The 19805-nt window shown below is 40.9% G+C and overlaps 1 protein-coding gene across 6 annotated transcripts; it reads left to right on the plus strand.

Annotated features, from left to right (window-relative positions):
* The first annotated feature begins 472 nt into the window (after positions 1-472).
* NBR1 (NBR1 autophagy cargo receptor) lies at positions 473-19667 on the plus strand. 6 transcript variants are annotated; one of them, XM_054000313.1, is made up of 22 exons: positions 713-911; positions 3233-3295; positions 4612-4630; positions 4771-4904; positions 5012-5034; positions 5849-6046; positions 6550-6624; positions 7843-8054; positions 9210-9374; positions 9771-9977; positions 10621-10780; positions 11267-11554; positions 11973-12125; positions 12582-12657; positions 12977-13087; positions 13861-14052; positions 14174-14308; positions 14905-15238; positions 15558-15655; positions 16193-16262; positions 16969-17074; positions 17438-19667. In XM_054000313.1, the coding sequence occupies exons 6-22, from the start codon at positions 5879-5881 to the stop codon at positions 17609-17611; spliced, it is 2724 nt and encodes a 907-aa protein (XP_053856288.1). In that variant the 5' UTR covers positions 713-911; positions 3233-3295; positions 4612-4630; positions 4771-4904; positions 5012-5034; positions 5849-5878; the 3' UTR covers positions 17612-19667. The 6 variants fall into 6 exon arrangements, with proteins under 6 accessions (XP_053856285.1, XP_053856283.1, XP_053856284.1 ...); XM_054000308.1 differs by lacking the exons at positions 713-911; positions 4771-4904 and adding an exon at positions 477-593; XM_054000309.1 differs by lacking the exons at positions 713-911; positions 4771-4904 and adding an exon at positions 477-593 and having other exon boundaries at positions 17441-19667.
* The last annotated feature ends 138 nt before the right edge of the window (positions 19668-19805 follow it).

Below are 19805 nucleotides of genomic sequence, written 5' to 3' on the forward strand. Positions count from 1 at the left end.
TCGGTGCCGCTGCGGTCGGTGTCGGTGCCGCTGCGGTCGGTGCCGTGCCTGTCTCCCCTCAGCGCTCCCCGCGCCGCCTTTCGCGCCCTTCCCGCCCCGCCGCGCGCAGCCAATCCGGGGCCGCGGGGCCGGCGCGCGCCCCTGCAGCGCCCCCTGCCGGGCTCCTTCCCCGGGGCGGGGCGGGGCCGGGCCGGCCTGATTGGCTCTGATTCGCTCTAATTGGCAGCTGATTGGCCGCCGCCGCCACGTGATCCCGCCGGATGTGCGTGGCCGCGGCGCGCGCGCGCGCGCGCCCGGCTCTGTTATTGTTGTGGTTCCGCGACCCCCCCAGGCTCCGCCCTCCGACCAACCAGAGCTCAGGGCTGGATGAGTGACAGGCGGCTCCGCCAATAGCCGCGCGCAGCGGGCGGGGGGCCGGCCGCCCTCGGGCCGCCATGTTGTGCCTGTCCGGAGGGCTGGCGCCGCCGGTCCCGGCCCCGCGGGAGCGCGCCATGGAGCCGCGGGTCACCCTGCGCGTCACCTGCCGCGGCGACACCCGCACCTTCCTCGTGTCCGACCCGGCGCTCACGACCTGGGCCGATGTGGAGGCCATGGTGAGTGCGGGCTGGCTGCGGGAGGCGGGGCGGGGTGTCCGCCGCAGCCGCCGGGAGCCGGCCCGGTCACCGAGGCTTTGAGAGCCCAGAGTCCTCGGCCGCGCTTTCCAAGGCAGTGTCCTCCATTTCCCAGGCTGTTAGAACTGCTGGCTTGTACGGCTGCGGTCTCGGTTTTTCTTATTTTCCTTGGTAGTATACTTTGTTCCTGCTGTGTGCTTACATTGACGTGAACGGCCTGGTTTGGAAAAAGATTCTCAAGGGCCCTTTTTTTCTGTGTGAGCAGCTGGTCTTAGCTGTGTTCTTTGCCCTTTTCTGCAGGTATGGGCACTTGGTTTGGCTCTGTATCCCTCCCTAAAGAACATTCTATTCCTGTCATTTCCTGTTCTTGTTGAAGTACCTGTGGTGAAGTAACCCCCGTCTGTTGCTTTTCTGACAACTCGTCTGTGCTCTTTGGGGTCACGAATAGATTTTTGTTTGGTCCCTTGGTTCCCGGAGCTTTGTGTGTGCTAGTTTGTGTGGAACAGGGTCTGTCTGGGCCGTGCGTGCCTGGGCAGTCCCTTCTGAAGGTCTGTGTGTCCTGCACTTGGTGTCGTTAAGGGTTGGTTTGGGTGCTTGTTTTCAGGGCTGTTTAGGTACAATTCCTGATTGGCTTAGGGTGACATTGTGTTGTAAGGATTCCCTTGGCTATGATGAAACTAACATCATTATTATTATCATTATTGTCATTATTATTTATTAATTCTGTAGCAACTGTGCCATAGTTGAGACGGAGACAACACAAAGCAACTCCATTTTCAGAAGGCTTCAAACTGTTTTCATTATAGCCTGCATGCTTTTTATACATTCTTACAAAGCTTATAAGTTTACACTTTATCATTGGTCACAAAAGACAAAGTGCTCATTGGAATAGGCAGTTGCAGGTTTCTCTTATTTATCCTTCTTTCTTTCTTGATTTTTATGTCAACGACCTTGGTAGGAAATTCTTTCAGGGGTAAACATGGATTCTCTTATCAGACTTCTCTCTGGTTCACAGAAGTCATTGTAGAACCTCTTCCACACAACTGTTCTGTTTTTTTAAGCTTGCTTTCAAAGTTGCACCTGAAGAGATCTTGTTGCTGTCTTATTTTCTGTCTTTCAGCTCTTTTTCTGGCCAGTATATTCCAGTACACACGCAGGAGGGTTTTGTTTTATGAATTGCTCAAGTTCAAAGTTTGAACTGCATCATCTTCACTTGCTGTATTTCGGTCCTCTGAAAGAGGCAATGGTTCAGTCCTAAAATACTTAGTGCAAGTAGACCTGCAGGAATGTCTGAGCTGGTCAGAATCCTGCTTGCATCAAAGCTGGAAGCAGATTACTGTGTAAGCACTGTGCTGCCCTTAATCTTAGGTATTCTGAGAGCCAGGGCGTGTTTGTTCAAGGTGTGGTGTTCTATTACAGTGTTTCCCTGAGGTAGAGCCAAGGGTTGTCTCTGTTGTGTGAATTTCTGTTCCAAGGGAGCGTCAGTTAAACTTGTGTCTTTGTTATATTTTGATATTTTATTCAATGTGTTTGGTGTTTGTAAGGGGTAAGGTGAGCTCTTATTCTGCCCTGAGTTTAAGGGAACAATCTGTGGTACCAGACCATGTAAGTACAGAGCACAGACAAAACCAGTTGGCTCTGTCACTGCACTCCCAGACTTTGGGATGTGTTGCTGGAGGAGCCTGCCTGGAGCACGCTCAGTGCAGAACGTGTCCGTGTGTGCCCTGTGTCCGTGTGACTCCCCAGGAGCCTCTCTAGGCTGAGGCTGCTGCTGTTCTGTTAGGTCAACGTGTCAACAACGTGCCAGTTGTTTCAGAGAGTTTCTGTTGGGAAAAATACAGCTTTGGTAGGAACCTGGTACAAAAATGAACTGTTATTCCTATTCCCATATCTTTGCCTGAGAGCCCCTTAATTTAAAAATTATAATAATTCTGAGGGAGGGGGTTTACATTTTCCATTTCAAGGAAAAGGAGGGCTGCTGCCCTCCATAGCAGACACCTGACTTTTCAAATCAAGACAGAAAAATACAGCTTTTGTAGGAACCTGGTACAAAAACATATAGGAGCCTCCAAGGCTCAGCATGTGGAAACAACTGCTTTCATTTCATGGTTCATTTGGTGCTGCCCATCCTGCCTTGTTAATGTAAAATGCAATATAACTGCTCAGCTTTATTCTCTGAATTTTGATAGGCTGAGAAAAGGTTGATCACCTTTGTGAGCTGTTTCCCAGGTGCTTTTTAATGTAAAATATAGAGTTTAGGGATTGATTGCCTTTGTCTTCATATTTTGCAGTGTTTACCACGACTGAGTTTGTTAACCCTGAGCTTGTCCTCTTTTTGAATGGGAAGGTTATTATTATTTATTTTGGAGTAAACATTAACTGGGCAAGGTGCAAGAGGAAAAAGATGTGTTTATTCTTTTCATTAGAGAAAGTTAGTAAAGCTTGGAGGGAAGTCACTGGGATGAGTTCAGCTCCAGAGGAATGGATTTGGTAAAACAGTGTTTGCTTCAACTGAGGAACTGAAGGGAGAGATAGAAGGGTTTTGATGTTATTCCTAATTAATAATCATCATTAACTGAGGTCCTGCATCACTATGGTTTTGTGTTCTTTTTTCATTACAGGTTAAAGTTTCATTTGACCTGGACAACATTCAGATCAAATACATTGATGAGGATAATGATGAGGTAAAATGCCTGCCACCCCACCCTCCCAATAAATCAACCAAAAAATGGCTGGTGGCAGAAATGATTTTCTGCCTCGTGATGATTTGTAGTGGCTCTTTTAGGAGAGTCTTTTATGCAGATTGGGGTGGGGGAATGTTTGCCCCTTTAATAAGAAAATGGTTGATAGTCTTGTGATTTTACTCTTAATGCAACATACATATTTTAAAATACTTTTTTTAGAAGCTACTGCCTTTCTCTTTCCCATCCTGTTGAAACACCCAGTGGTTGTTTGTGCTCTGAGGGAGGAATGTTTCTGTTGAGGAACTTTTTTATTTTTTAACTTTTATATTTTTAAATTTTTTATAAGGTAGTTGTAACTATTTGTGTTTGCAGCTGTGGTAAAGCCCTGTCCCTTCACTCTAGACACCTTCCTCTGGAAAATGTAGGTCCCCTGTCATTAGCATATGTTTGCTTCAGTGATCTGGTGTACTCAAATCCTCTGCTTGCTTTATGCAATTGCTGTAATCTCCAAGCAGATTACTGACTCAGAAAACAAATTGGTTACTTCTGGTTGTCCTTGTTGAGTAACTTCCTGCTTGGCACGGTCTCACGCTCTCCTATTATTTTTGTTTATCTAGAGATTCAGAGGGGAATGTAACTCTCACACAGAATGACCTTCTGCAAACACAGTTTTCCACTGCTTGGATTATAGCTCTACTAAATGAGATGGGGGCTCTTGTTCTTACTTTTTTTCCCTAAGGGGAATTATCAAGAAGATTTTAACAACCTTTCAGGGAATGATTCTCCCCTTATTTTCTAGCCTGTATAGTATATAAATATAGAGATGCATCTCTGAAAGCTTTTTTCTGAAATACTAAGCAAACATTGTTCAGAATCCCGTGATGCCGTGGGGATTAAATAGCTTCTTGTGTGACTTCTATGTGCAGAATTGATAATTGATTTTCTGTAGAAGAATGGCCTTATGAAACACTTAATTGGTCTATTGAAACACTTAACTGGGCATTTAAAGCAACTGGGGCCAAGCTCTGGACTTGTGCAGTGAGGCCAGGGATACAGGCAGTGACTTTCTGAGGAGAGCAGGCTTGTTCTGGGTGCCAGCAGTGCCAGAGCTGCCTCCTGTGCCAATCCAGTGACAAACATGGGCTGCTTCAAAGCACCACAGCGTTGGGTAATGATTAAACATGGCAACAACAAGTGTCTAAAGGACTGCTGGCTTAAAAACTGAATAAAAGTATGTTGATTCTGAAGTGTGTTAATTTTAAGATAATTGCAAAAATGTGCCTGTGGCTCTTGTTCACTGTTACTTCTCTTTGCAGGTCTCTGTGAACAGCAAAGGTGAGCTACTGCTTTATTGAGGTGAAATCAAGATAAGAGACCCCAACTGTTGCTTGTGTTTTTTGAAGATGCAGTTGAGAATGCTTGCTTTTTGATTTTTGTTTTTTTGTATATGATTTGGCATCAAATTCTTCCCAAAGGAAAGAATTCTTCATCCATAAGAAAAAATTGGAAGTGACTAAATTAATGGAATGTTGTGGCTCTCAGCTGTGAAAATGTGTGCTTGTTGTTGTATATACAATTTCTTGCACTAATTTAAGAAAATTTACAGAAGGTAGGGGAAGCTCCTTGTCATGTAATGGTTTCTCAATACTGTGTGATAAACTTATTATCTGTTGTGTGAGATAGGGGCCATTCACATTTCTTTCTATTTTTCTTTAGAGGAATATGAAGAAGCTCTGAAGGTAAATGTGCTTTTTGACTTTTTTCAATATATTCATCCTTCTCCAATTAAAATTGGTGTAGCTGAGAAAAAAAAATGGCATTACCTGGCCCAGGAAATCAGAATAGCTGTTTTCCAGCTTTGGACAGTAGCTTGAATGTCTTATTACATTTTTTTTCTTCTATCCTTTGTTTTTATAATTTAGTTGAATAGGCAGTTAGGATTCAGGACCCTGAGCAGCAGTGGGTTGGTTAAGGACTGACTTTCTCAAACCCTTCAATAGTAATCCCATATTTGGAAATATTTGGCTTTAGTGAAACCCTTCAAAAATCTTGCCACATAGACTCTGCTGCTGGAGTATATAATTAAAACTTATTAGAGTCAAGGCTTAGTTACTTTATAAGCAGTTGGACAAACTAAGAATTGCATTCCTTTACATTTCTGTTTTACATTATTAAGTCTTTCAGAACTTTTTTGGTCATGGTTTGAATTTCAAATCTGATAATTTCAAAATAATCATAAATTCCTGGACAGAATCTATTGTTTGCTGGCTCCTATGAACACTTTATTGTAGGCTGAAAAATTCCAGTAGGATATTTGCATAATTATCCTTTGGCTTTTAATAAACTTTTATAATAAGTATATTAATAACCTTTCAGAAGTAGAATATCAGCTGACTCTACCTTGGCATCTCTCTCAGTTTTTCTTTTTGTGCCTGTTAGTCTTTCCCCACCCTTTTGCCAAACTCTCCAATGTAGCGTGATACTGTATTTTTACAGATTGTGTATGCTGATTGTAAGTGAAAAACATGGTGTATGTATGTACTGTTTATTTAGATTGCAGTTAAACAAGGAAATCAGCTTCAGATGAATGTCTATGAAAAGAACTCTCCTCATGCTTTGCAACTGCATGAAAAAAATGTGACAGAAAAGCCGGTGCTTCTTAAAGAGGAGAAGAAACCACTTTTGCATTATTCCTCCATAGCTCAGGGATTAGAGGAAGAATTAAAAAATGACCAGGAGATGACCATTCAGGTAAGAAGCTGAGCTGCGTTAAAACAAAGAATTAATAAATGTAATTCACTTTGTAGACTGATTGTCCTCTTTAGCTGTATATAAAAACTGGGTTCAGAAGTTGGTCTCTGCTTTCAGCTACCTGCACCTGTTGAAGCTCACCAAATAGTTTGAATGTCTTCAAGAGGATAATTTGATGCTGTCTTTAGAAATACCAGTGCTTTCATGTTGACCATTCTTAAGTATTTTGATAAACAGAGCAATTCATCTCCTGAAGCCATCATTGCCATCTGGTAACTTCAGGCTGACTTGACTTCTCTGGTGTGTAATTACACACAAATGCTAATGAGGCAGAAATGTTTCAGGAAAATGCCAGTGGCTTTGTGTTGCTTCTCCACTGTTTTCTGAAGAACTTTAAATATTTTTCTATAAAGACACTTAAAAGCTATTTCAGCAATTAACTTGCTGTGTTGAGGATTTTTTTTAAACTTTGCATACTTTTTGTATGTTTTGTTTTTTCCCAGCAAAAGTCAAATCAGACCAGAACAGAAAGCACAAATGAAAATCCTCCAGAATGGTTTACAAGCTACTTGGAAACAGTAAGTGTATTGGCTTGCAAGTTTTGATATACTTAAATACACAAGAAGTTGTGTTGTTGTTGGAAGAGATCTTTGTGATGCCTGACTTTACACATCTGAACACTCTTGCCATCAGCACTTGTGACCAGGATCTTAATGAGAATTAGATGTCTAACTATGTCTGCAGTGAAAGGGATACCTTAAAAACCCCAAAACAATAAACTTGATCCATACCACTTGTGAAAAGTGGAATGTTTATGCATTTGATTTAATTTGAGTGTAGTTTTAAGTAGCTCCCATAACAGAATCCTTGTGGCACTCCAGACAGCCACAGGAATTCCAGACCACTCATTGTGGGAGAGCATGAACAGCGTTGCTCTTGACTGCCCACTTTCACCAGGGCAGTACTTTTGGTTCCTGTGATTGAAAGCAGAGCATTTGATGACTTTACTTTTCTTGACTGTTCACTTTGAGAAAATACTTCCAGGAAGCCATTGACAATAAGCTACAGTTAAGAGGTGGATGTTAATTTGTTTTGAACAGCTAATAAACATCACTGAAAAGCAATTTGATATCACTGCAAAGAATTAATGAGCTAGCAGATTCTTGAAACTATGTGCGTTTATCTTTAAGTTTTTTTCTCTAGTCTCTTTTCCTTTGCCACCTATTTATACAAACTAAAAACTAGGGTAAGTTCATGGTTATGTTTAAGACATCACTGATGGGCAAATTAGAACTTAATGGTAGAGAGTCCAGAGGGGTTTTGGAGTTTTAGTAATTGTTTTGGAGATGAGTATCCTTCCCTTCATGCGAGCTTATGGAAGAAAAACAATATTGTAAGCACAAATATGTGATTTTTAACTTGCCTTTTTAAAAGCTCTGGATTGGTATTTTCTAAAATAAAAGTCCTCTCTGAGGAATGTGGTATTTGTTGATATATTTTATATATTATATATGTTGTATATCATATATATGAAAATATTATAATAACATGACAATATTATAATATGATGTGATATATACAATATGATAATATTATACTAATATAATATGACAGTAATATCATATGTCATGTGTATTATATATTATCATAATTTTATGAAGAGTGTGCTGGGAGTAGGGGAAATGATTCTGAAGTAGTCTATGGCTACTGACAGATTGGAGACTTGTGACAATGTAACTCAACATTTCAAACTTAATAGCTGGATCTCATTCATGACTACTCTAATTTCTTTCCAGTTCAGGGAACAAGTAGTTAAGGAGACTGTTGAGAGGCTGGAGCAGAAGCTGTATGAGAAGCTTGTTCATTGCAGTCAGCCCCCAGAGTTTTGTGAGAGCTCATTTGCAGCAGCACCTGCGGAGAGCCCGTCGGGGAGCAGCAGCCAGTGTGACTGGCTCATGTCCTGCTGCAGCTGCCAGGCTCGCATTGTCGGGGTCCGCTACCAGTGCAGGTAGGGTGTGCTGGGAGTGGGGAACCTGCCAGGCACAGCCCGTGAGTGACTGAGAAACTGCCTTGGGGTTAGGTACTTCTAGGTGCCTGATCTGCAGCCTGCTGGGCATTTCAGTGCAGGTAGGGTGTGCTGGGAGTGGGGAACCTGCCAGGCACAGCCCGTGAGTGACTGAGAAACTGCCTTGGGGTTAGGTACTTCTAGGTGCCTGATCTACAGCCTGCTGGGCATTTCAGAATGTTTGCAATGTGGACAGCTGATGTTCTCTCCTGTGGTCACTAGACTTTATCTGCATAAAAGCAAGATTAATACTGTTTTGAGAAAAGGTGATAAAGTGAGAGAACTTTATAATGCTGTATTCTCAATGAACACAGTTCAGAGAACTTTATAGCTGTGTTCTCAATGACTCTCTATGTTATCTGTGTTGGGCACGCAGTAATTGTAATGGAAAAGGTTTTGTTTGGTTAACTAAACAAAAAAGCAAGAATTAGAACCACTAGTTTGTAATAGATGTTTGCTTGGTTCTGAGTCAGTGAGACTAAGGCAAGTCATACTTTTTCTTAATGATTGCACTCTTGTCTGTCTAATAATATGAAATAGATTTTGATGAATGTCTTAAGTGAGATGTTAAAAGTGAGAGTTCTATCTGAATGAGGCAACTGCTGTAAAGATCAGCATTTTGGGACTAGGCAAAAACAGTGGATGAAATGCCAACAGTTTTTATTTGGATTGTTTTTTCCTTGCTGGCAGGAGATGACAGTCTGGTTTTTATCAGTCCTGTTCCTGGAGGAGCAATCTGCTTTGCATCCCTGAATGCTCGTTGACTTAGCCTCTGTATTTTCATAAGTATGGTGCTGTTTCTGGCACTGGATTTTGATAAAATGTTCTGCCCTTTGTAGCAACAATTTTAGTCACTTGTGCTAAAGGAAGCATCAATTTTTTTCTGATCATGTTCAAAGAAGTGGGAACTGTGTTGCAGTTTTGCCAAGAAGAGAGATAATCATGTAGGTATTCCACATAGCTCCAAATACTGATCTATAAGTGAGACATCCAGCTGCTGTCACTTTGGAACTGCTTACAGTGGTAGCATGATACAAAGTTGTTTCTCTGCAGAAATTCTTTGCCTCTTGGTGACCTTCTGTCTTTTCTGCTTCGCAGCCTTTGTCCAGCCTACAATATCTGTGAAGAGTGTGAGGCAGGAACATATGCACATGATCCAAACCACGTCTTGTTAAAGCTGCGCAGACCCATCCCCTGCGTGGCTGACAGTTACAACCTGGCTGAGCTGGCCCCACGCCTGCCTGCCACTCTGGAGCAAGTCAGGTAAATGGTGGCACCTGGCAATGCCTGGCAAGATTGAAATGAAAGTGGTTCTCAAACTTTGTTGCGAGTAGCTAAAAACAGCTATGTACCTATAAAGGGCCTAAGTCATAAATCTTACAGTGTTTCTAATAATAAAGACAGACTTTTTGTCATAGATGGGTAGCAAACTTTGAGAACTTGCTTTTTCTTTGAGCATTCTGTGTCTTTTTTTGTTCTTTCAGAGACGATTCAAAATAGTTCCACAAGCAACTGTGAGGATGTTCTTTTAAAATCATTTGGTATCCAACCTAGAAGCATGGGATATTTCCTGAAGGGTTCACTTGAGACTAAGACTGTGTTGGCTAAAGTTAAATTTTGATCAGTTTAATGTAATAAGGTGTGTTAATTGTTTTGCAGGCTCCAGAAACAGATGGACAAAAGATTTCTGAAGGCAGAGAAGCAAAGATTGCGAGCAGAAAAGAAACAGCGAAAAGCAGAGGTCCGAGAGCTCAAAAAGCAGCTAAAATTGCACAGGAAAATTAATCTGTGGAACTCTGTCCATGTATTGGAAACAAATGGCTCACCTACTCTGAAATCTGAGAGTGTCCAGCCTAACACCTTCCTGTAAGGCTTGTTGTTAACTGAGCATCTGGTAGTTGTGCTGTCTGACCTTTTGTTATGAGACCAAGTTAAAGTAACAGAAGGAAAGTTATGGAATTGCTCATTTGAAGTGTGATTTGTCATTTGACTGGGTGAGAATTTTGTCCAAATGCCATTTGCAAGGTAGAGTGTTTTTAATTGAGAGTAGGAGAAAGGAAAAAAAAAAAAAAGGTGACTGATGGTTATTAGCAGAAATGTAGTGATTTATGTAGATTTAGGAAGAAGAGGATTGCCTAGGATTATGCATACATGCTCATACAGTGTAAATTAACATTTACTGCCAGTTTTTAAAAAGTCTGTATCTTCCTGCTTTATTAAGTGTGTCTGCATAAAGTCAAGTACATTCTGTTTATTTATGTTCACTGCTGTTTTTTCTTTTTTTTAAATGTGCTTTTAAGCTGAGGTTCATTAGACAGCAGTCTTTGCAGGCAACTGCTCTGCATTTCCCACTCCCTTAGAGTTTATGAATGTGCAGTGTACACCTTGTATAGTTTGTTTATTTAATTAATCCATTCAATTTAGGGCATTTAAAAGCCAAATTAACATCAATCAGCAGCTGAACTTCAGTTTTGGGGTATTTTTTTTTGTTTCCTCTCTCCAATCCCAGGAGTCCTAATCAGCCCTTCCAAGCAATTGTCCCAACACTAAGTGCAGTATTTGTGGATGAGAATTTGCCTGATGGTACTCACTTGAAACCAGGAACAAAGTTTATCAAACACTGGCGAATGAAAAATACTGGCAATGTGGAATGGAGCTCAGACACAAAGGTATCTTGCCTTTGCTCTTCCTTCTACACACTAAAATCATTCTGGGAGATAATATTTGTGGTTGAATTCTCTGTTAGGACCTGTTTAAGATTTCCTTTGGCCTGTTGATTCACAGCTGGGAATTCTGAGGCAATAAGCTGTGTAGCTACTCTTTACAAGTGTAGGCTTTGGGAAGGAAGGGGTTCAGAGTACCATTAATAGTATGTCCCCCATGTTATAATGGTGCAGTTTGACCCTGTTTACAACTGCTCTGTTGCTTTTCTGACCTCCAAAACCCTTTGTTCTGTGAGTGGCTGCCTTTGTGTTGAAAGATGGGGATATCTTTGTGTTGATAGTGGCTACTGTGAGGATGTGTACTAGCAGCCTGTCTTCTCCATGCCTGGTACCTACAAGACCTTTCAGCAGAGGAACTCTGCTTCCTACTGCCCACACTTTGCAGAGAAGCTTGAGAAGTTAACTTTTGGCTTTTTCTGTTGTATATTTCAGTTGAAACTTATGTGGGGTAATCTGACCTTAGCATCTGCCGAGAAGAAAGATGTGATAGTGCCATCCCTTCCATCTGGACAAGTAGGAACTGTTTCAGTTGAGTTTGTAGCTCCCAACATAGAAGGAACTTACACTTCTCACTGGAGACTGTCACACAGAGGGGAACAGTTTGGGCCAAGGATCTGGTGCAGTATTGTTGTGGATCCCTCTCCAGCTGCTGACTACGTAGAAAGTGATTGGAAGGATTCTGACTCCTGTCAGAAGAGCAGTGCTTCCAGAACCAAACAGGCAAGTCACTCACCTGGTATTTGGGGCAGCCCAGAATTGCCCAGGAGAAGGAGCATTGTGTATTATTTAGCATAGTATTCCTAACTGACTATTCAAGGGGATTCTTTTAGCTGTTTGCTTTTAAATTTCATTTTTAATAGGAAAGAAATACAACATATGTTGCATTTATAAGTTCTAAAGTAGTTGTTTTTTGACAGGCATGACATTAGCTACCAGTCTGTTGCAGCTGTTTGTCTACTTCTTTGAACTGAAACACTGCAGCATTTCTTTTTGTTAGGTCTTGTCCTTTTGGCTTTGTAATAAGTTGATTTAAATTTCTTTCAAATTACTTGTGTGTTTACACAAAATTCAGGCTTTGGAGTTCATGTGATGTTTTATTTACTGTGGCTAAGGTGCTTCTATTTTTTTGTTTTTGTAGGATGCTTCCTTAGAGACAGAAACAGGTTCTCAGCTGATAGGTGAAATTGCAGAGCAGGCTGAAATATCTCTGCCAACTGTTCCTTTAAAGATCAAAAATCTGCCAAGTGAGAGAGAATTTTATATCCCATCTGTTGATCTCCTCACTGCACAGGTAAAGTGCTAAAATTCAGGTAAGTGTAAAGCAAACCACCTTGGGTTTGATGTCTAGGTAGGTAGACATCTGTAAGAATAAAATTTCTGAGCTCTAAAAATGGCCACTATTTTCAGAAAGAGTATTGCATTTTACATAGCAGAGCTGTTTTCTCAAACTGGTATTAGGCACTGTCATTATGTGGAAGGTATCTGTAGGACAGATTAAGATTCTCAAACAAGAATCAGCATTGAGTCTTTCTCTGGCCCTAACAAGGGAGTTCTTAGCTTTGTCCCTTGCTGCCCTAATTTGTGCACCATATTCAATGATGTAAATATATGTTGTGGGAAAACTGCCCCCTGAGATTGTGTTGAGGAACAAAGTGTTATTTGTACATCAGTGGGATCTGTGCTGCCAAGTACAGATATGATTCAGTTTCAGAGTTTGCTCATGGAAACTGTCTGTTCTTTCCTGTAGGATTTGTTGTCCTTTGAGCTGTTGGACATTAATATTGTGCAGGAATTGGAGCGAGTGCCCCACAATACTCCTGTTGGTAAGGCTCCTGTGTTCTGTGTGCTCTCTCGAGCACAGACAGCTATCCTTTGTGTTCTTCAGTCTTGGCTTCTTTTCACCTTCATATCCCCAAGAACATAACATTCCAGATGTTGAGGAATGCTGCCATTTTCTTTACACAGCCAGTGGCAGAGTAATGCAAAGCTAGTTGTTTATTCCACCAGATTAATCTTTTAAAATAACTAAGTGTCTTCAGTCTTGAAAGAATGTCCCTTCAAAAGAATAACTTTAAAAAATGTTACCTCGTGGAGGCTCCTTCTCCTTTAGTGCCAATTATCTTTGCTCCCTGTGTTTTCCAGACATGACTCCATGCATGTCCCCTTTGCCACGTGACAGCCCCTTGCTGGAGAAACCTGGCTTAGGTCAGATAGAGGAGGAGAACGAGGGGAGTGGATTTAAACTAGTGCCTGGTAAGCAGTAGTCCTGAGGAGCTTGGGGGTGAAGGGAGGATATTGCCACTTCTCTGTAGTCAGCAAACCTGATGTCTGAAAGGAATTGTAATTACTGCCTTCCCCTTTTTTGGGGAAAAAAAAAAATAAGGTTGTTTGGCTCATCAACCTGGAGTCTGACACTAGTTAGTGATTATAGAGGTTGGAGTATAATATATATAGATTGGAAATAGAAATCATAGAATCACAGAATGGTTTGGGTTGGAAGGGACCTTAAAGATTATTCAGTTCCACCCCCCTTCCGTGAGCAGCGACAGCTTCCCCTATCCCAGGCTGTTCCAAGCCTCATCCAACCTGGCCTTGGACACTTCCAGGGATGGGGCAGCTACAGCTTCTCTGGGCAAACTGTGCTAGGGCCTCCCCAGCCTCAAAAGGAAAAATTTCTGCCTAATACCTAATCTAAATATACCCTCCTCCATGTTAAAGTCTTTCCCTGCTGTCCTATTACTGCATGCTCTTGTATAAAGTCCTTTCAAATGCTTCTTTTTGATTTGTCTGGCCACTAGAATTGTTGGGAGAATTAACCATCTGCCCTTTATACACTAGGTTATACTCCAAACACTCCAGGTGCTCCCCATACTTCTCAATCATTTTTGTGTTCAACTTGAGCTGAATTCAATTTTTAGAAAGAACTAACACAGAATCAATATTAGCTGAGACTGGTCTAAAAAATTCTTCTTATAGTTACATTTCTTTGTTGTGGTGGTAAAATCTGTTACGTTTCTCTTTCCAAGGAATGGCAGAAGCCTGCCTTTCTGTGGACTCTTCTGTGGTGAAAGTGAAAGCTGAGCATGCATTGAACCAGGAGGAAGGGGAAGAAGATATGAGTGGGACTCAGTTTGTCTGTGAAACTGTAATTCGATCTCTGACCCTGGATGCTGCACCTGACCACAAGCCCCCACAAAAACCCCCCAAAATCCTCCAGAGTAAGTACTGTCATTAGCTGCCTTCTCTGGTTTGACTTGTTTGCAGTCAGACATGAGACACAAATTGCTCAGCTCAGGTGATTGATACCATTTAATTATTTTTCCTGATTGGTTTTATTAGATTCTCTACAAATACTGCAAGACACCTTCAGCTGCAATACGATAAATGAAGAATCTCCTATGATAAATAGTAATTCCACTTCCAAAAAGGAAGCAAAGATTCATCAGTCAGAACCAGTGACAGAAAATTCATGTGGTAACTAAAATGGTCTTGAATGTAAGATAAAGCTGTAAAAAAATCATGTGTAAGAAGATCTGACACTGTTCTAGGAAATTGATCTTCATTAGATGAAGAGAATTGTCCCAGTTGTGAGAATCATTACATCAGAAAATTGGTGTCAGTACTTTAACAAGCAGCTAGTGTAACAGCTGATTTTTAAAGAAGTGAAATTGAGCCCAAAAGGTTCCATTTGGGTATTCAAATAAGTGCTCATACTTTATACATGGTGCCTCCGTATTTTCTACATGTAGCTTGCAATGTTTCTGACCATGTTTCTAATGTGTGTAATTTCGGAGCTGAAAACTACAGTTTAAGTTCTCTATGTAGCTCTTACTCCAGTTTTTACTATGAGCATTAATACCAGCAACATATTTGCAAAGGCTTAACATTAAGATCTATTACTCTTTCACACTACACCCTCCCCACAACAGGGAAAATTACACCATTAATGGCAGCAGCTAAGGTTTACAGTTGTTTCTAAATACTTGTCTCTTACAGCTGGGAGAATTCTGTCTCTGCTTTTGTCCATACAAAATGGACAGTGGTTAATACCTCACTTTTTTTCCTACTAGGGGACCCCCGTAGTGGTACTGGCAATTGTGATGAAGAGGAAGATGATAAAGATGATGTTCAGAGTCAGTGCTCCTCTGCTTCCTCAGAGGACTATATCATCATTCTCCCTGAGTGCTTTGACACCAGTCGGCCCTTGGGTGACTCCATGTATAGTTCAGCTCTTTCTCAGCCTGGTTTAGAAAAGACAGGAGAACCTGAAACAGTAGCAGAGAACCCAGGAGAGGGAAGCCAGCCACAGATCCAGAGGGACAGTGATACAGTGACAACTTCCCAAACACTGGCTGCAGTACCATTAACCCCAGCAGCTGTGGACAGCTTACCCCAGGCACAAAGGTATGATTTGGGGCCAAAACAAAATGGTGATGCTGGTATTGCTGTAGAGTCTGCAAGGTCTAATACTTTCCAAGCAGGAATTGTCGTAACAAAATTTTTATCATATACTGAGGTAAATGTTCTTAAATCCTGCAACTTTATAGAGCTTGATTTAGGCTCTATATTTTAGGCTCTATATTTTTAACTCACTGATTTAGGTGAGTGCAAGAGAGGGAGAGAAGGGTGCATGTGAAGTTTTTTTCTTTTTTCTGTTATCATGACTTATTTATTTGTGTACATGTAGAATAAAAGTAGTGATGTTTTTGCCTTATGTTCTCAGGAATCTTTCATCTCTTCAGAATTCTATCTTCCAAGAACCAAACACACCAGCTTCAGAGCATATCTCTTCTGCTTCTCATGATCAAATACAAAGAGAAGGTATTGACAGTATTTAAATACTGCAGACTATTGCTATCACCCATTCCTTATGCCTAGTACTGAATTTGATGTCTTCTTTCTCTTGAGGAGAGCAGAAATCTACCAAGTAAAGATTTTAGTTTTTCTCTGAGTGTTGAACTTTTGCTATATGGATGTTGCAAATAAAGAAATAATTGACTTTGTGGATCAGTTAAGAGCATCTATTATGGGAGATGGTAAGAGGATACTCAAAAGTACTTACAGGCATCTGGAAAATTACCTTGCTCTGGAATTGATGAGCTATGTATTTAAACTGCTGTTACAGTCACTGAGACAGCAGTTTCTCTTGTGTTAAACACCACTGATGAATCAGTCATATAGTTCTGAAAATCTTGACTGCTTTCACTGCAGTGAGAATCTGGATGCCTGTCTGCATAACTAAACTTAGAGTATTACTATTGTACTGAGACACACTTTTTTCTGTTTATGTATGTGTTGCATTTCTCCAGCTTAATTGTCATTAACTGGACATGTTGACATTTTGTCTTCCTCTTCCAGAACCCAGTGGTGAAGATACTCATGGGCCAGGATCTTCTGCATTTCTCACTAAGTTCTCAGAATACCCAAGGTAATGAAGGTGAAGCTCTGACTTCACAAACACTATTTTGGACTGAGAACAGCTTACTTAGACACCTAGGAAAAAGCTCTGGCCTACAGATTTCATGTAGTCATTAATTTGGAGAGATGTCTCCCTTCTTCAAGCAAACATGCTATGTTTTCATAAGATTTTGGTTTCTACTTGGGCACAAATCAAAAGGATGCAGAACTGGCAAGCCAAAGTTAATGAAGAGCTCAAGTTGAATGCTTCTAAAGTTCTGTGGGTTTTTTTTCTGGAAAATCTCAGGATTCTTAGGATGGGGATTTTACAAGCTAGCTATAAAGTAGTCTTAAAATACTGAGACTGGAGAGGTAAGTCAAAATGTTGAGTAGAGTATTAAGTAACTGAAGTATTCATAGAAAGCAAATAGAAGTTACCCTACTCGGAATGGATGTGTCAGTGCACAGCTTTCATGTAGGTATGTTCTCTTCTAGATGAGAGCACTGAACCTTTACAAAAGGTCCCTTCACTGAAAGCATACACCCACAATTTAATAAAAGGAGTCAAGAAAAAGGAATGAGCTTCTTGTGTAGCTCACTTCCCAAACACTGCTGATTCCTCTGGATCACAGGCTGTTGTCTCCAACAGTCCTTGCCTCAACAGGCAGCAGCTTGCCTTTCACTGAAACAAACCCTTGGCTTTACTGACCCTAAAGCAGCACCTGGTCTCCTCACAGGTACCCTCAAGGCAGCAGCATTGCAGGAGAACTCATGAAAGGAGCTTTGTCAGTTGCTGCTTCTGCCTACAAAGCATTATTTGCTGGACCACCCATTATTGAACAGGTGAATGTCTTTCTGTGTGCCATGTGAGTTTCATTGAATGACAACCTTAAATTTACAGGTGTATGTTTAAGTGTATCAATATTCTGTATTGGAGTTAATGTAAGAGTAAAATGTTAAGTTTGATGCTGTCCCTTTGAGGTTTGCTGCTCTCAGCAGACTGGGAAATCTATGCCAAAGGGATGAAAGCATGTCTCTTGTAGCTCACCTTTGTAAGTGAGCAGTGAAAGGGATTATAAATGGCTTAAATGGGGCCAGCAGAGCCTCTGTGCCTCAGTTTGATTCTAGTATAATGCAGGGCTGCTAGTTCAAATGGCAAAAAATAAATTAGCTTTTTAGACTTATCTTACTCCCTTTTGTTTTCAGCAGCCTGCAGCTCCAGAAGAGCAGACTGCCTCTCTGCTGTCCAGTCTGTGTGAGATGGGATTCTGTGACAGGCAGTTAAACCTGTGGCTGCTGAAGAAACACAACAATAACATGATTGAAGTGGTAACTGAATTGCTTCAGATCAGTAACAGAGACTGGTGCAGTAGGTGCTAAACCTGCCTGGTGGAGAGAGGAATAGTCTTCATTGGGTAAACTCCAATTAAAGATTGCAAGAGTAGCAGGTTGCTCCTCAGCTGCTCTCTGTTTGGAGGTTTGACGTAAAGCTTCAGCTTTTCTTTGAGCATTTGACTTCTTTTTACCCTCGTGGAAATGTCAACCCTTGTGGCATCTCTTGAAATGGATACCAGAATTTCAGTTATTATTTGGACCTCTTAGTTAAATGAGTAGTCTTTAAATCTCTGATTTCAGATCAAATCCTTTTACCAGTGAATCATGTAGAACTAAACTTTGTACCCAGATGAGAACTTCCCATTTTATTGTGTATATACTTTTTATTTTAGGCAGCTGGAAATTTTTTGTTGGCTTAATTAGCTTTGGAATAGAAACCAGTGTAAAATGCTGCTGTAAAATGTAGTCCTGCTTAATTTACAAGAGATGCCTGAAACTAGGAGTTTTTTTGTTTTTTCTGAGGATTTAGTAATTGGTTTTCCAATGTGTGATAGTAAAGTGACAAATTTAAATCTTACCAATTATTCCAAGAAAAAGAAGCTGCTCATAAAAGAAAGTCATCTTGAATCATCAAACGACTTTTGAAAAGTCTAAAAGTGTAACTGCTTTCAGTTCAACTGATGAATACCAGTAAAGTTGTTGCTTCTTGTAGCAGAATGAAGCAGAATTACCACCAGCAATTGAACCTGTAATGATAGTGCATGCCAGATCTCTAACAGTAGAAGTATAACCTATATAAAACATTCTTTTAAAAATGGAGTGTCAGGGTAGGAAAGGCTTTTCTAGGAATCTTTACAGGCTCTTTGTAAAAATATTAAAAATTTGACCATTACCTTTTTTCACTATAGTGCAAACATTTTACTCTGTTAATACCAGATAAAAAAATGCAAGAATGTGTGGGAACCCAGACCTAAACTGGAGTACAAATTTTGGTAATGTTTAGGAATGGAAAGAATGCTTGAAGCAGGGATCACATAACTTTACATTAGAGTTTGAAAAATGCATTGACTTAAGCACTTTCAAATGTACAGTCTCCTCTGATGGTTTTAGCTGGTCCTGTGTTTCCATAGCCACATCTGTAGAATTCATTTTTCTCATAAGATTTTCAGATGCCCATATTTAATTTGGAAATCTAAGAATTCCCTTCTAAATATGCTGAGAGATTTGATTCTGAAGAATGACATAAATGAGCACCAGACACTGCTGTGCAGTGGGGTATCCAGATAACTCCTCAGAGTTCAGTCCCTCAGCAAGTGACAGTGTTGGCTACATTCTTACTTTCAAGTAAACATTTTTTCCTTGCTGCAGTAAGAGACCATTGATTCTATAATATTTTGTATTGCTCCTGCTTCAGATTAGTATTCTGTTTTGTCACAGTGTCAGTATTGTGCTGACCAGATTATCAGTAATTTTTTTAAAAGACTTTAGTACCCATAGAGATAAAATGCCATGGAAATAGTTCAAGAAAACAAATGTATCATACCACTTCTGTTTTAAACCTATTTTTATAGATTGTGGAAGATATACTCTTAAATGTTTATTTTGAAATACAGTAGAAGTATTTTGCAGTGTTTCCCATCTCTCTGTACACCAGTACAACTGTGTGCTGTGGACCAGTTAAAGATCCTTCTGTAACTTTCCACCTTAACTTGGGTGTGTTGTTTTGAGTATCTTTTGACTAATGCCAACTGTAGAACCAGGAGGAGGAAGGACAGGGCTGAAATGCAGAACTGATGACACTTTGAAGCACAGTGTGGTTGTATTTGCTGGGGTCTGTCCGGCCCAGCAGCACCCACGTTTGCCATGTGTACCTTTGTACTTGGAATGTTAATGTGTTCTATAAAGTACAAAACTAAAACATTTGAGGAGGAGCACTTCACTGCAGATTGAAGTGGCAGGTGTGAGATGCTGTTCTCTTTAGGCTCCTTTTTCCTAGAGTTTAGATGCTGTATGCTCAGGCTTAAGATAGATATATTTGTTGGCTTTGTATATTTTGTTAATGGATGCATCATATAATTTATAATATATTCTATAGAGCAGATGTGACCTCTGTGTCTTATTTCGGGCGAGCACAGGCTCTGGGGGGTTCGTAGCCCTGCTCCTGCCGCGGGCTCTGGGCCAGCACGGGCGGTGGGCACGGCAGCCCGGCTGTTGCCCTGCCCTGGCCGTTCCTCGCCAC

Source organism: Vidua macroura, chromosome 27, assembly GCF_024509145.1.
Source record: "Vidua macroura isolate BioBank_ID:100142 chromosome 27, ASM2450914v1, whole genome shotgun sequence".
Classification (NCBI taxonomy): Eukaryota; Metazoa; Chordata; class Aves; order Passeriformes; family Viduidae; genus Vidua; species Vidua macroura.